The 15,597-nt window shown below is 46.3% G+C and overlaps 1 protein-coding gene and 1 pseudogene across 1 annotated transcript; one reads left to right on the plus strand and one right to left on the minus strand.

Moving 5' to 3' along the window:
- The first annotated feature begins 1,632 nt into the window (after positions 1-1,632).
- Positions 1,633-3,255, plus strand: LOC121560744 (nanos homolog 2-like). The gene has a single exon (XM_045226411.1). It carries the CDS (start codon positions 1,912-1,914, stop codon positions 2,452-2,454), a length of 543 nt encoding a protein of 180 aa, XP_045082346.1. The 5' UTR covers positions 1,633-1,911; the 3' UTR covers positions 2,455-3,255.
- A 601-nt stretch (positions 3,256-3,856) lies between these two features.
- Positions 3,857-15,597, minus strand: part of LOC121560748 — a 28,141-nt pseudogene continuing 16,400 nt past the window's right edge.

The raw sequence follows: 15,597 nt of genomic DNA on the forward strand, positions 1-15,597 counted from the left end.
CATGGGCTGGCGTGGTTACACGTGGTCTGCGGTTGTGAGGCCAGTTGGTTGTGCAGCCAAATTCTCTAAAACGACATTTACATTTTAGAGTGGCCTTTTTGTGCACAAAATTGGAGAGAAATAAGATTTATATGCGTATGGAACATTTCTGGGATCTTTTATTTCAGCTCATGGAACCAACACTTTACATGTTGAGTTTATATTTTTGTTCAGTGTTGTCTTGCATTTTTCAAATTCTACCAAATGGACAATTATTGACTTACATTTTAGTCATTTAGCAGACGCTCTTATCCAGAGCGACTTAGTGAGTGCATACATTTTCATACTGGCCCCCTGTGGGAATCGAACACACAACCCTGCCGTTGCAAACGCCATGCTCTACCAACGGAGCTACACGGGACCTAAAAAAAAAGCTAAAAGGGTGTCATTTTTGTGCAATTTGGACCAACACTGGCTTCTTAATGTCCACTTCTTAGAGTAAAATAATACATTTTTCAGATTTCACAGTCAGTGCCTAAAATGATATTAAGCCTTTACTAACAGGAGAATGCATTAAACCACTTCCAAAATACATCACTTACCACATGATGAATTCAAAAGGATGAAAATGACAGAAGCATATAGCAAAGAGCTTGAACCTTCAGCAGCTTATTAGCAAACATTAAAAGTGAAATGTGGGAAATTTCAGAACTCTTCAGAATCACTTGGAATCCTCCTTTGGAGCTTTACAGTCTGTGACAAAACAACAATTTCTGACATCCCAAGTGAGCCTGTAAACATATTGTATAATGTTAAACAGAATGTTGCACCGTCACTACCACAGAGTACAATGTTTGCATTTGTACTGGCCAACTGTGTCAATGTAAGTAACACATGCGGGGCGGCAGGTGTCTTAGTGGTTAAGAGCGTTGTGCCAGTAACCGAAAGGTCGCTGGTTCTAATCCCCGAGCCGACTAGGTGAAAAATCTGTCGATGTGCCCTTGAGCAAGGCACTTAACCCTAATTGCTCCTGTAAGTCGCTCTGGATAAGAGCATCTGCTAAATGACTAAAAATGTTTTTTTTTAAACATGCAGCTGTTGGAGAATACATGAGGGTTTGCATGCAGTCAAAACGCTAAGGAGCCTAAACGTGATAAGTTTCAGTCTAGACATCCTCCGTCTAGACATATGAGGCTCCATGTGCAGCTGCAAAACAACATCAAGAAGATACCCATTGACCTTTAAAGTTTAAACCCTCATGGCCTTACTGAGCACTCCATTCATATAGCTAACATATTTACACATTTGCTGTAATAATCAGGAATTCCATCCCCAATGCACAGTTGAAGCATTTCCTACACAAGTTTGGCTTTAAATGCATACGACTGTAGGTTATTGTTCATATAACTTAGAAAACAATTCATTAAGGAAAACAATGTGAATTGACAACAGGGACCACTCAAATCAGATTTTACCTGTGATTTACCAAAACCCTATAAAGCGACACAATATTGGTATAATAAAATAAAATTGTCCTACAGATATAAATATACAAATCTGCATAGACGCTTCCTTGTTTGGTGTACAATGTAAAAAAATCTGTGTTCAAACACTGCAGAACTATAATGCGGAAAGAGGGATTACGGCACATCAACGTCAAACAGAATAACCGTTAAACCTTTCATTCTCTCTGACAGACAGCTCAACATCTACTCATGTGTTGCACTTGAAAAAGTTCATGTCAAAACAATAACAAACTGCACGTGGCAATGTTTACCACCTGGCTGGGGCCAGTCCCTTGGGACAGACAACACACTTCGCAAATGCCGCCCCTTTTCGACCAGACAGACAAGCTACATTGTTAAAATGTTTGGCCCGGGCCACTAGGCTACTATAAATTGCTGGAATGCATCCAGGCCACAGACATTATTGATGTGGAGTTCCAGACGCCTGTACATGATTTTCGCGAAGATTACAATGCAAAGAAACCTCATCGCTGAGGAGAGCAGCCTCGCCCCGCCCCCGACCCATTATTTCGACATGTGGCATGACTACATGAACCTAGGGAGGCTGCTGGAGAAACTGTGTGACGTCGCAGATCAGACAGAGACCTCCTATACCCAGCTGAAGGAGCAAGTACCGGACGCCGAGGACCAGACCGGTCGCCAGGAGCAACCGTGGTTTCGTCTGAACTCGATCGGGACTGAGAGCCTGAGTTCTGCAAGCAGCATTTCAGACAACACGAGCCACAGCATGGCTTCCGGCGATTACTGCGGCTTCTGCAAGCAAAATGGAGAAACGGCAGAGATCTACCGGAGCCACAAACTGAAATCCAAAGACGGCAAAGTCATCTGCCCCATTCTGAGGACCTACATTTGTCCTATGTGTGCCGCCACCGGAGACAAAGCTCACACGCGCCGATACTGCCCACAGCGCAACGAAGTAGTGCCGAAATACCGGTGGGCTGTGGAGTAGAAAATAGTTAAATCAATCTGTAAATATGTATGTAGAAAATATATCCAACGTTCTTGTTCACTGTTAGGTAGGCCTATTTTTACCATATTTTTTTACGCAAAGTGGCCAATGCGCCTTTGACATGTTCTGTTATAAAAAATAAATAAACCTATTTTCGTACATGAAATCGTATGTGTTCACAATCTTCTCATTCAGGTGTACTAGCTCCTTATAAAACATTAACTCTCCTGCCAAAATGCACCCTATTGTTATGTGGGAAAGAAATCATAACATGTTAATTACATATTATAGTTTTATTGATGGCAATTACCCATGGATCTTATTTTATTACTCATCCAGTAACAATCATGGCTTTAAAATGAAATCGACTTCCTTATTATCCAAAGTCACCCTAGTCCATTTAAACAAGCAATAGAAAAATATATACTAATACTTTGTACAATACTGGTTTTGGTCCAAACAAAAGTGGATCAGAAATGCCAATATACTTTTAGTCTTCAAAGGATCCCAATTTGCATTTAAGTTTTTTTAAATGGATTTCAGGCAACTTTGAATATAGGGATTTACATAATAAATTCTAATGACAAAAATGCTGAATGCGGAGTTGGTTTAACACACAAATTCAACTTCACAGATAAAAAAAAAAAGCAAATGACTATTTACAGGTTTTTATAATATTCAAAGGCCAATTAAGAGAGAGCGGCAGAAGGTGAAGGGAAAGAACATGAATCATAATAAAGGGAAGAGAAAGAGGGAACAAGAGAAAATATGAGAATAAAGGAGAGGAGAGCGACAGAGGGGTAAAAAATAAAAAGTAAGAACAGTGAACAGATTTGGAACTACAGATGTACAAAGTCCTAAGGAGGGTATTTTAGGAGTCAGCCTCCGGCCCCAATCTCCACGGGCCTCTCTTCCCCATCCTCCTTACTGCCTCCATTTAAACACATTCATATGCTTCTCACCTACGACTGTCTGACAGCCTCAACCGGCCACTACCACACATGACACTTCCATTCAGTTTATACACATATACACACACACACACACACACACACACCCCTCAACATGTACAATGAAACCAAACACCTCAAAACAAACACGGTCATTCAGTACACAGAAACCTGTACATACAGCATACACGCCATTGACACCATGGCAACGTCTGAAATTGCACCCTATTCCAGACCCCATGATGTACACTGCTTCAAACTCATGGGTTAAACAAAGTGCACTACATAGGGAGTAGGGTGCCATTTGGAATTCGTCCCCACGGCTTTTATTAACCTCTGCATGAACTTTAGCAGTTCATAACCTGATCACCCATACTAATCAAAGCAACAGTAAGATTTTTACACTATCAACTCTTTCAATTTCAGTTTTTGCATTTATATTTTAATTACAAAAAGTCATGACAATGTTCTAGCAGACATTTGGAGGTGTTGAAAATATACATCTTTCCTGTTTGTTGAGCAGACGTTTCTCGCTTGATTGTGTTGTTGCCATCATAGGTTCATTTGCAGTTTATTTATTTTTTAAAGTCTGACACCTGCTCTGTACGAGGGTCCCTCTCTCTAGTTGCTCTTGGGTCTACCACCCACCCACCCATCAGAATATCACCCATACATCCCCAGATAGGGGCTTCATCATAGCATCTTTCTTCACATGCTAAGTACTTCAGTGTTTGTCCAGAGGAAGTAGTCCCGTCTATGCTTGAAAGGGTCAAGTCTAGTCCGATGGATGTTTTACTTCTTACGCCGGACAGCTGTTTTGATCTTGCGTCTAGCGATTGAGTTCTGTCCTGCAGGGGCTGCAGTGAAGGTGGTGCTCTTCGTTGACCTGTAGTAGGGGATAAGACATCAACACACAATTCAAACTTAGCGTACGCACATCCAATAACTTGCAGACGTTTGGTACAAAAAGGCATCCATTTTTTAAAAATTATTATTTTACATTTTAGTCATTTAGCAGACGCTCTTAACCAGAGCGACTTATAGTTATTGAGTGCATAAAAGTTTTCATACTGGCCCCCCGGGGGAATCAAACCCACAACCCTGGCATTGCAAGTGCCATGCTCTACCAACTGAGCAACACAGGGCCCATATATATATATATATATATATATATATATATATTGTTAGGCCTACTGCTGCTAGGTAGCTCTCTCTCTGCTCTCCCCCTCCCCTCTGTCTGTCCTTGATTGCAGGAGTGAAGTCTGGTGTGCGGGAGTCAGGGTTCCAGCTGCAGCTCATTCACCATAATCACCTCAGCCTTTAAGACCCGGTCAAACTTTCCACTCATCGTCAGATCATAGTCAAGACAACCATGTTAGTCTCGCTGCCGACTCAACCTGTCTGTTTTCGCTCTTGTGTTTTTTGGACTGTTTATTTACTTTTCTCCTGTGCCACAGATATTTGGAACCTGACTCCTGCCTCCGCTTCACTCCTGCCACCACCATCCTGCTCTCCACTATCGGGCCTCTCCTTTGGACTCACCACGGACACTAGGACATTACGGTACCACACCTGCCCTGACCTGGATCTGTACCCTCCCTGTAACCTGGACTTGCTCTTCCCCATTTATTGGAAACCTGGACTATTGAACATTATAATAAACCTGTTAAAACTTCTCTGGCTTGGTGTACTTGTCTGCATTTGGGTTCTATCCAGTTAAATCATAACAGTATGATCTGACCAACATGAACCCAGCAGACAGTAGCTCGGATACCACCCCAGAGTGCACTCAAATTTGGACTGCCATAGCCAATCAGGGCATTCTACTTGGCCAACATGATACCCTGTTTAAGACGATTGCTGAGGACAGTCAGGTGCTGCTTAATCAGGTTCAATTACTCACCAATCAAGTGTCTGCTCTTACTACCCCTTCAGCCCAGATCAGAGAGCCTTTTGTTCCTGCTCCAGAGCGCTATGACGGGAACATGGGAACCTGTGGCGATTTTTTTGACTCAATGCTCGTTAGTGTTTGAACAACAGCCCCTCACCTACGCCTCAGAAAGAGCCCGTATTGCCTACCTTATCAACTCTACTAGCGGTTCCGCTCGTGCCTGGGGATCCGCGGTCTGGGAGAGTCAGTCGGACATTTGCAACGCTTACGTGGCCTTCACCACGGAGATGAGGAAGGTTTTTGACCACCCCGTACGAGGCAAGGAGGCTGCGAAACGGTTGTTTTCTCTTCGGCAGGGGGCTCGTAGTGTGGCGGAGATGGCAGTGGAGTTTCGGACTTTAGCAGCAGTGAGTGGTTGGAATGACGAGGCATTACAAGGAGTGTTCATCAATGCTTTGTCTGAGACTTTAAAAGATGAATTGGTGTCATATGATGAATCGCCTACGCTGGATAATCTTATTTCACTCACTATCAGGTTGGATAATCGGATTCGGGAGCGCCGCCGGGAGAGGAGTGTTAGTTCCAAGCAACCTGTCTGTCATCAACAAACTCCTCCCTGCATCGTCCCTACGGAGAGAGCCGTGTCTTCCCGAGTCGATACGAGGAGCACTGAACCCGAAGCCATGGAGGTGGGTCGTGCACGGTTGTCCTCAGAGGAGCGTGCACGTCGTATTCAGGCTCGGGTCTGCCTGTATTGTGGAGAGGCTGGTCATTTCGTTCCTTCCTGCCCAGTTCGTCCGGGGAAAAGGGCCGGCTCATCATTTATGGGAGAAGTTTTGGTGAGCCGAGCAGCGGATTCTTCCTCTTCTCCCCCGCATTCTGCTCCAGGCATCCCTCCAGTGGCAGTCCCAGAATTTCTCTGTTAGTGCGCTGATTGACTCTGGTGCCGACGAAAGCTTTTTGGATAGAGAGTGGGCTCAACAAATGGATTTGGAGACTGTTCCTATGGACTGTCCGCTGCAGGCTAAGGGTCTAAATGGACAATTGTTGACCCGCATTACCCATCAGACTGTTCCTGTTTGTCTTAGAGTGTCGGGAAATCATCAGGAGAACATTCAATTCCATATTATCGACTGCCCACAGACTCCCCTGGTCCTTGGTATCCCCTGGCTCATAAAACACAATCCACACATTGATTGGGTGACAGGTAGCATTGTTTCATGGAGCACATTTTGTCATGTGAATTGTTTGTGTTCTGCTCAGACTCCTGCCAGTACTGTGCCTCAACCTCCACTGGAGTCCATGGATCTTTCTGCTGTTCCTGACGTGTATCATGACCTGGCATCCGTTTTCTGCAAACACAGAGCTACTTCTCTTCCTCCTCACCGGCCTTACGACTGCGCCATTGACCTCCAGCCAGGAGCCCCGCTCCCCAGCAGTCGCCTGTACAATCTCTCCCGGCCGGAGACGGAGGCTATGGAGAACTACATTCGGGACTCCTTGGCGGCAGGTATTATGCGTCCTTCCTCGTCACCTGTAGGAGCGGGATTCTTTTTTTGTTGCTAAGAAGGATAAGACCCTCAGACCCTGTATTGATTACCGTGGACTTAACAACATCACCATTAAGAACAAGTATTCTCTGCCTTTGATTAATTCTGCTTTTCCCCTCCTTCATGGTGCTACCATCTTTACGAAACTGGATCTACGAAATGCGTATCACCTGGTGCGCATTCGTAAGGGTGATGAATGGAAGACTGCCTTCAACACACCCTTGGGACATTTTGAGTATCGGGTTATGCCTTTTGGGTTGTCTAATGCCCCTGCTGTTTTTCAGGCACTAGTCAATGATGTCCTTCGGGACATGTTGAATCGGTTTGTTTTTGTCTATCTGGATGATATCTTGATTTTCTCAGAGTCCTCCCAGGAACATGAACTGCATGTGCGCCAGGTGTTGCAAAGGTTGTTGGAGAACAAACTGTTTGTGAAGATGGAGAAATGTGAATTTCATGTGTCTGAGACCTCTTTTTGGGTTACATCATAGCTCAGGGGAGCTGCGGATGGACCCAGCTAAGATCTCTGCTGTCACGGACTGGCCAGCTCCCTCTACCCGCAAACAACTTCAACGATTCCTGGGGTTTGCGAACTTCTATAGGAGGTTCATCAAGGACTACAGCCGCATTGCGGCGCCACTCACCGCTCTCACCTCCATCTCACGACCGTTCGCTTGGAATGAAGGGGCCGAATCAGCGTTCGAAGAACTGAAACATCGCTTCGCCTCGGCTCCCATTCTGATGCAGCCGGACCCCGACCGCCAGTTTGTCGTGGAGGTGGATGCATCCGACACTGGGGTAGGTGCAGTGTTGTCACAACGTTCTCCTGAAGATAACAAACTGCATCCCTGTGCTTTTCTCTCAAGGAAACTTTCTCAGGCAGAGAGGAATTATGATGTTGGAAATCGTGAACTGCTCGCCGTTAAGCTGGCTCTCGAGGAGTGGCGACATTGGTTGGAGGGGGCGGAACAACCCTTCATCGTTTGGACGGATCATAAGAATCTGGCTTACCTCCAGTCAGCGAAGCAGCTCAACCCCCGTCAAGCCAGGTGGGCACTATTTTTTGGGAGATTCAATTTTTCTCTGTCTTACCGTCCTGGGTCACGCAACGTCAAGCCTGACGCCCTGTCTCGTGTTCATTCGGCTGTTGATACTGGTAGTAACCCTGAACCCATTTTGCCTCCTACCTGCAGTATTGCAGTCATCACATGTGACATCGAGGGGATTGTTAGACAGGCTCAACATCATCAAGCTGACCCTGGGAGGGGTCCTCCTAACCGGATGTTTGTCCCTGAGTCTGCTCGCTCCCAGGTACTTCAGTGGGCTCACTCGTCTCCCCTTACCTGTCACCCTGGAGTTTCGCGGACCCTTGACTTTGTGCGACGGAAGTTCTGGTGGGCCACGATGGAGGCGGACACTCGAGCCTTCATTGCTGCTTGTACGGTATGTGCACGAAGTAAAAACTCCACCCAGGCCAGCGCTGGTCATCTACGACCTCTACCTATACCCAGCCGGCCCTGGTCGCATATCGCTATGGATTTTGTCACTGGACTTCCCCCCTCATCTGGTAAGACTGTCATTCTTACGGTGATTGATCGTTTTTCTAAGTTCGCTCATTTTTTGGCCCTACCTAAACTGCCCACTGCCAGAGAGACGGCTGATATTTTGGTTGAACATGTGTTCCGCTCTCATGGTCTACCCACGGATATTGTCTCTGACAGGGGTCCCCAGTTTGTCTCCCAGGTGTGGAAAGCTTTCTGTAAAGCTTTGGGCATTACATCCAGCCTGTCCTCTGGATATCACCCCCAGACCAACGGGCAAGCCGAGAGAGCGAACCAGGAGATGGAGACCGCACTTCGCTGTGTCACTGGGTCTAACCCTGGGTCATGGAGCTCCATGCTCCCCTGGGTGGAATATGCTCATAACACCTTGACTAACGCTTCCTCTGGTTTGTCTCCTTTTCTGTGTGCTCTGGGTTATCAACCTCCCCTGTTCCCTTCCCAAGAGAGGGAACTTGTGGTACCCTCGGTGCAGTCCCACATGCGCCGCTGCTGCAAGGTCTGGAGGAAGGCCAGGGTAGCTCTGTCCCGAGCTTCGGCGTACATGCAGAGGCAAGCCAACCGTCACCGGTCCCAGGCTCCCGGTTACTCTCCTGGTCAAGAGGTATGGCTGAAGTCACGGGACCTTCCATTGAAGGTGGAGTCGAAGAAGATGGCGCCTCGTTTTATAGGACCGTTCAAGATACTGTCTATTGTTAACCCCTGCGCGGTTAAGCTACAGCTTCCTGCCTCCCTACGGGTTCATTCCACCTTTCATGTTTCCCAGATTAAGCCTGTGTCGGTTAGCCCTTTGTGCCCGCCCTCTCGTCCCCCTCCTCCGCCCAAGATCGTGGGTGGGGGTCCGGTCTACACTGTCCGGCGACTTCTGGATGTTCGCCGCCGGGGTCGTGGTTTCCAGTACCTGGTGGATTGGGAGGGTTATGGTCCTGAGGAACGTTCCTGGGTGCCCAGGAGCTTCATTGTGGATCCTGCTCTGGTTCGTGAGTTTCATAGGTTACATCCTGATAAACCCTGTCGGCCGCCAGGTGGCGTCCGTAGAGGGGGTACTGTTAGGCCTACTGCTGCTAGGTAGCTCTCTCTCTGCTCTCCCCCTCCCCTCTGTCTGTCCTTGATTGCAGGAGTGAAGTCTGGTGTGCGGGAGTCAGGGTTCCAGCTGCAGCTCATTCACCATAATCACCTCAGCCTTTAAGACCCGGTCAAACTTTCCACTCATCGTCAGATCATAGTCAAGACAACCATGTTAGTCTCGCTGCCGACTCAACCTGTCTGTTTTCGCTCTTGTGTTTTTTGGACTGTTTATTTACTTTTTCTCCTGTGCCACAGATATTTGGAACCTGACTCCTGCCTCCGCTTCACTCCTGCCACCACCATCCTGCTCTCCACTATCGGGCCTCTCCTTTGGACTCACCACGGACACTAGGACATTACGGTACCACACCTGCCCTGACCTGGATCTGTACCCTCCCTGTAACCTGGACTTGCTCTTCCCCATTTATTGGAAACCTGGACTATTGAACATTATAATAAACCTGTTAAAACTTCTCTGGCTTGGTGTACTTGTCTGCATTTGGGTTCTATCCAGTTAAATCATAACTATATATATATATATATATATATATATATATATATATATATATATATATATATATATATATATATATATATATATATATATATACACACACACAATGACTTGGGACTAATAACAACCACTAAACCAGGGGATGCAACAATTCTGAGAGCATATGAATACCAATGTATTTATATAGGGACAGGTGAATTTGGGCCAATCCTTATCAGGAGTTGGAGCTATTGGACTCACCCAATAAAGGTAGGGGCCGCTGCGAAGTTAAAGCCACCTCCAGGTGCACTGGGTTGGGGTGCCATGGAGGGCGTGGCAGAAGGGGCGGGGGACCCTCCTGGTGCCCCTCCGAAAGCAAACACCCCTGTGCTGTTACTGGAGGTGCCGAATGCACTGTTTCCTCCGAACTGGAAACCTCCACCTGGTAAAACCATGGACACCAGGTGAATCATTGAAGTTGAATCTTTAACGTTGCGTGATAGGATGATTCAAAAGCCATCACACTAATCAGACTGAGTAGTAAAATGTATTTTCTGAATATCATATCAATCTTAAATGATTCTTGTTTTTTATTATCTTCAGAATGTATTCATACCCCTTGACTTACTCCACATTTTGTTGTGTTACAGGCCGAATTCAAAATATATTTATCTCACTCATCTACACACCCCATAATGACAAAGTGAAAATATGTTGAAATATTTTAGCAAATTTATTGAAAAGGAAATACAGAAATCTCTCATTTACATAAGTATTCACATTCCTGAGTCAATACTTTGTAGAAGCACATTTGGCAGCGTTTACAGCTGTCTTTCTGGGTAAGTCTCTAAGAGCTTTGTAACCCTGGATTGTGCAACATTTGCACATTATTCTTTTTAAAATTCTTCAAGCTCTGTCAAGTTGGTTGTTGATCATTGCTAGACAGCCATTTTCAAGTCTTGCATAGATTTTCAAGCTGATTTAATTCAAACCTGTAACTTGGCCACTCAAGAACATTCACTGTCGTCTTGGTAAGGAATTCCAGCGTATATTTGGCCTTGTGTTTTAGGTTATTGTCCTGCTGAAAGGTGAATTTGTCTCCCAGTGTCTGTTGGAAAGCAGACCAGGTTATCCTCTAGGATTTAGCCTTTGCTTAGCTCTATTCAGTTTCTTTTTATCCAAAAAAGCTCCTTAGTCCTTGCCAATGACAAGCATACCCATAACATGATGCAGCCGCCACCATGCTTGAAAATATGATGAGTGGTAGTGATGTGTTGTGTTTGCCCCAAACATAACGCTTTGTATTTAGGACAAAGTTAATTTCTTTGCCATATTTTTTGCAGTTTTACTTTAGTGCCTTATTGCAAACAGGATGCATGTTTTGGAATATTTGTATTATGTACAGGCTTCCTTCTTTTCACTCTGCCATTTAGATTAGTATTGTGGAGTAACTACAATGTCGTTGATCCATCCTCAGTTTTCTCCTATCACAGCCATTAAACTGTGTAACTGTTTTAGTCCCCATTGGCCTCCTTGTGAAATCCCTGAGCAGTTTCCTTCTTCTCCGGCAACTGAGTTAGGAAGGACGCCTGTATCTTTGTAGTGACTGGGTGTATTAATACACCATCCAGTCTAATGAATAACTTCACCATGCTCAAAGGGATATTCAATGTCAGCTTTTTTATTTTTACCCATCTACCAATAGGTGCCCTTCTTCACGAAGCATTTGAAAACCTCCCTGGTCTCTGTAGTTGAATATGTTTGAAATTCACTGCTTGACTGATGGACCTTACAGATATGTGTGGGGTTTGTATGTGTGGGGTATAGTGATTCAAAAATCATGTTAAACACTATTATTGCACACAGAGCATGCAATTTATTATGTGACTTGTTAAGCACATTTTTACTCCTCAACTTATTTTAGGCTTGCCATAACAAAGGGCTTGAATACTTATTGACTCATGACATTTCAGCTTTCCATTTTTAATTAATTTGTAAACATTTCGAAAAACATAATTCCACTTTGACATTATGGGGTAGTGTGTGTAGGCCAGTGACACAAAATAAAAATGTAATCCATTTTAAATTCAGGCTGTAACAACAAAATGTGGAAAAAGTCATGGGGTGTGACTACTTTCTAAATACACAAAATAACCCCAGATAAAGTGACAGTAGAAACCCACCTGGTGTGGCGGGGGTGGATGAGCCAAAAGCGGGCGTGGAGTTGGCTTGCTGGCCGAACACAGGGACAGAGTGCTGGGAGGCTGTGGCAGAGAAGGGGGACGGTGCTGGAGAACCAAACGCAGGGGCATTGGGCTGGGAGGTACCCTGACCAAAGGTAGGAGCTTGTCCCGACCCAAAGCCAGTGGAGGAGGCAGGGCTGAATACAAACGGAGCATGGGCTGCTGATGGAGCTGGAGAGAGAGAGAAGTTAAAATAGCGCTGATTACATTTCAACCAACTACAAACAAGAGCGCTAAAGCGGCAAAACATCTTGGGTCAACTATTGGTCAATGTGGCCAACAGCTACACTTATTAGATAAAGAGAAGTTTGCAGAAAAACCACAACGCTATCAATTCACATTAGTAGAATAGTGCAGCGGCAACAGTCAGGGGTGAAAAATAAAAAAGAATCCTTGAAAATAAGTCCTAAAAGTAGCCAACCTGTAGATGAGGCAGTGGAGGGCGCTGCCGCTCCAAAAGTGAAGGAGGGAGCAGCAGTGTTAGGTCCAGACCCAAACAGGAAGGGCTGAGCCGGGCCAGGGTTCAGGGAGGCTGCAGGGGCAGGCAGGCTGTCCTGGTTCGGCCCAAACAAGAAGGACTTGGCTGGGGTGGCCTCACTGGAGGCACTCTGCCCGAACAGGTAGGTACTGGGGGCCGGGATAGGGGCTGGGGTAGTGGTGCTCAGGGGCCCAAACAGACTGGGGGCAGTGGTGGTGGAAGAAGAGGTGGTGGTTGCCATGAACCCAAACGCTGGCTTTGAGGCTGTAGCATCTGCAAGAAAAACAACAAAAAGGACTGAATGAAGTGAAGAATGATTGGTTTAAGTGTAGACAGCGTGTTCATTCATTACAAACACATACATTTGAATAGTGGAGGAAAAAAAGAATAATCAAAAAAAAAATATTCATAATTTTACAGTAGAACATCCATTTATAGAATTATAGTAGAACATCCATTTATAGAATTGACAAATACAAAATTGGTTAATAATAACATTAACTATTGCAGCGTATCCCTCCCACCTGTAGAGCTTTGCCCAAAGCTGAATGAGGGCTTAGGGGCTTTTGCTGCTGGGGTCTCGCTGTCGTCTGCCAGCTTCCCAAAGGCGAAGGTAGGTGCTTTGGGCTGGTCTGCAGATGGATCTAGCATACTGAAGGAAAAGCCTCCAGGGGGAGCCGATTCCTCCGCCTCTTTACTTGCAGCACTGAATAGGAACCCAGACCTCATAGAGGCCTCCTTCTCGTCAGGCTTCCCAAAGGTGAAAGGGTCCTGGTCTTTCTCTTGCGATTCCCCGAATATGCTGCCCCCTAGTGGTGTGGCCAGGGCAGGAGGCTCGGCCTCAGCCAGCTTCCCAAACATATGAGCTGCTGCTGTTTCTGTAGAAGCTCCACTGTCGTTCTCTGTAGAGACAGGAAGGCTTAAAGTAGAGGAGGTGGTTGTGGTTGCCGGTTTTGATAGTCCAAAGGAGAACCCTCCGTCCGAGGGTTTGCTCTCCGTGCTAACAGCTGCTGCAGTGCCGAACGAGATCCCACCGCTGACGCCAAATTTGAACCCGGCACCCATACTCAGGGCTTCATCCTTCTTCCCCTCGGCCGCTGCAGGGGTGGAAGCAGCAGCAGCTCCAAATCTGAAACCCTCTGTGGAGCTGCTGAATTTGAAGCCTGCAGAGCTGCTGGTGTCTGTCGAGGTGGTATCTGATGAGCCAGCTGCACCGAATTTGAAGCCCCCTGAAGAGGAGGAGTCAGAGAGGGTGCCGCCGAATTTAAAGCCCCCTGAAGAGGAGGAGTCAGAGAGGTTGCCGCCGAATTTGAAGCCCCCAGAAGCAGAGGCTGAGTCCGATGACGCCCCAAGCCAAACTTGAAACCCCCTGAGCCGGTGTCAGACAAGGACTGGATACCAAACGACGAGGAACCGAACGCTGAAAGAGACAGAGGATCACATTAATTAACTACTTCAGAATTCTGTATTAAAAAAACTAAACTGTTATCATGAATTTCCTTATCTTAGTTCAGGCTTCACATCTCTCCTCACTAATATCAAAAGATCTTGCTACAATGACAAAGCCCTCTAACGAAGCCTCTATAATACAGAAAGATGGCAGTTGACAGCTGTACGTACCTTTGGGCTCTACTTTAACCCCAGGCTTGTGGGTCTGACAGGCCACACATGCCTGGTCTGCTCCCTTGTTCTGAACACAGCACACGTCACACTCCCACGCTCCCTCTGGCTTCTTGAACTGGGCCCCAAAGCCTAGTAGAGGAGTGGTGCTGACAGGGGCGGGAGTTAGAGATGGAGGCGCTGCCGTCGCTCCTGTTAGGAAGATGATATGAGCGATAAGCAAAAATGTAAACATACATTTGCACCAGATTTCCTTTAAAAATACTTTCTTGAAGATCTTTTGATGCAAAATGAACAGTCGGTCAAGATAGCAGTATGGAGACAACAAATTATCTCAACAGGCAACTTCATGAGAAAAAACACCTATAAGCAAGAAAAAGAAAACCCACCAGGTTGTTCTCTCTTCTCATTAGCTGGCTTAGTGCTCATACAGGAAACACACTTGATGTCCTGCGCCTTGTTCTGCACCATGCACACGTCACACTCCCACGCACCCTCCGGCTTCTTAAACTTGTCCCCGAAGCCCAGGAGGGGGGCAGCAGCGGGCAGAGTCTTAGCCTCCGAGAAGGCAGGCAGAGTCAGTGTGGCCTTAACTCCAGTCCCAGGCTTGGCTGTCTCACAGGCCACACATTTGACCACTTGAGGCTTGTTCTGAACCAGACAAGTGTCACAGTCCCAGCTTCCCGCAGGCTTTGTGAACAGGGCTCCAAAACCAGCAGCAGCAGTAGTGGTGGTGGTGGAACCCTCCAGCCCGGACAACGTTGTGAAGGGTTTACTGTCGGTCTTTGCTAAAGAAGAATTTGGTCGTGGGGTAATACAGGCCACACACTTTGTGTCAGTGGGTTTGTTCTGCACCATGCAGACATCACAGTCCCAGGAGCCTGTAGGCACTTTGAACAAGTCCCCAAGGGAGGGGGCGGTGGACAGGGCTGGGGTCTCCTGGGGGGGCTTTGGGGACAGGGGAGGTCTGAGTAACAGGAACGGCAAACCCTATGGGAAAGAAGAGCTAGGGTTAAAAACCACCCTAAAACCAGATAGAAATATAAAGACACTATTTGAAAATACACTAATTTAAACCCACCATTAAAAAGAGACACATAACACTGTCATGACAGATTACATAAACAGTCATGACAGATCACATGTAGTCCCCTGTAGCTCAGTTGGTAGAGCATGGCGCTTGCAACTCCAGGGTTGTGGGTTCGTTTCCCACGGGGGGGCCAGTATGAAAACGTATGCACTCACTTAACTGTACGTCGCTCTGGATAAGAGCGTCTGCTAAATGACAAAA

This window comes from Coregonus clupeaformis, chromosome 17 (assembly GCF_020615455.1).
Source record: "Coregonus clupeaformis isolate EN_2021a chromosome 17, ASM2061545v1, whole genome shotgun sequence".
In the NCBI taxonomy this organism is placed as follows: domain Eukaryota; kingdom Metazoa; phylum Chordata; class Actinopteri; order Salmoniformes; family Salmonidae; genus Coregonus; species Coregonus clupeaformis.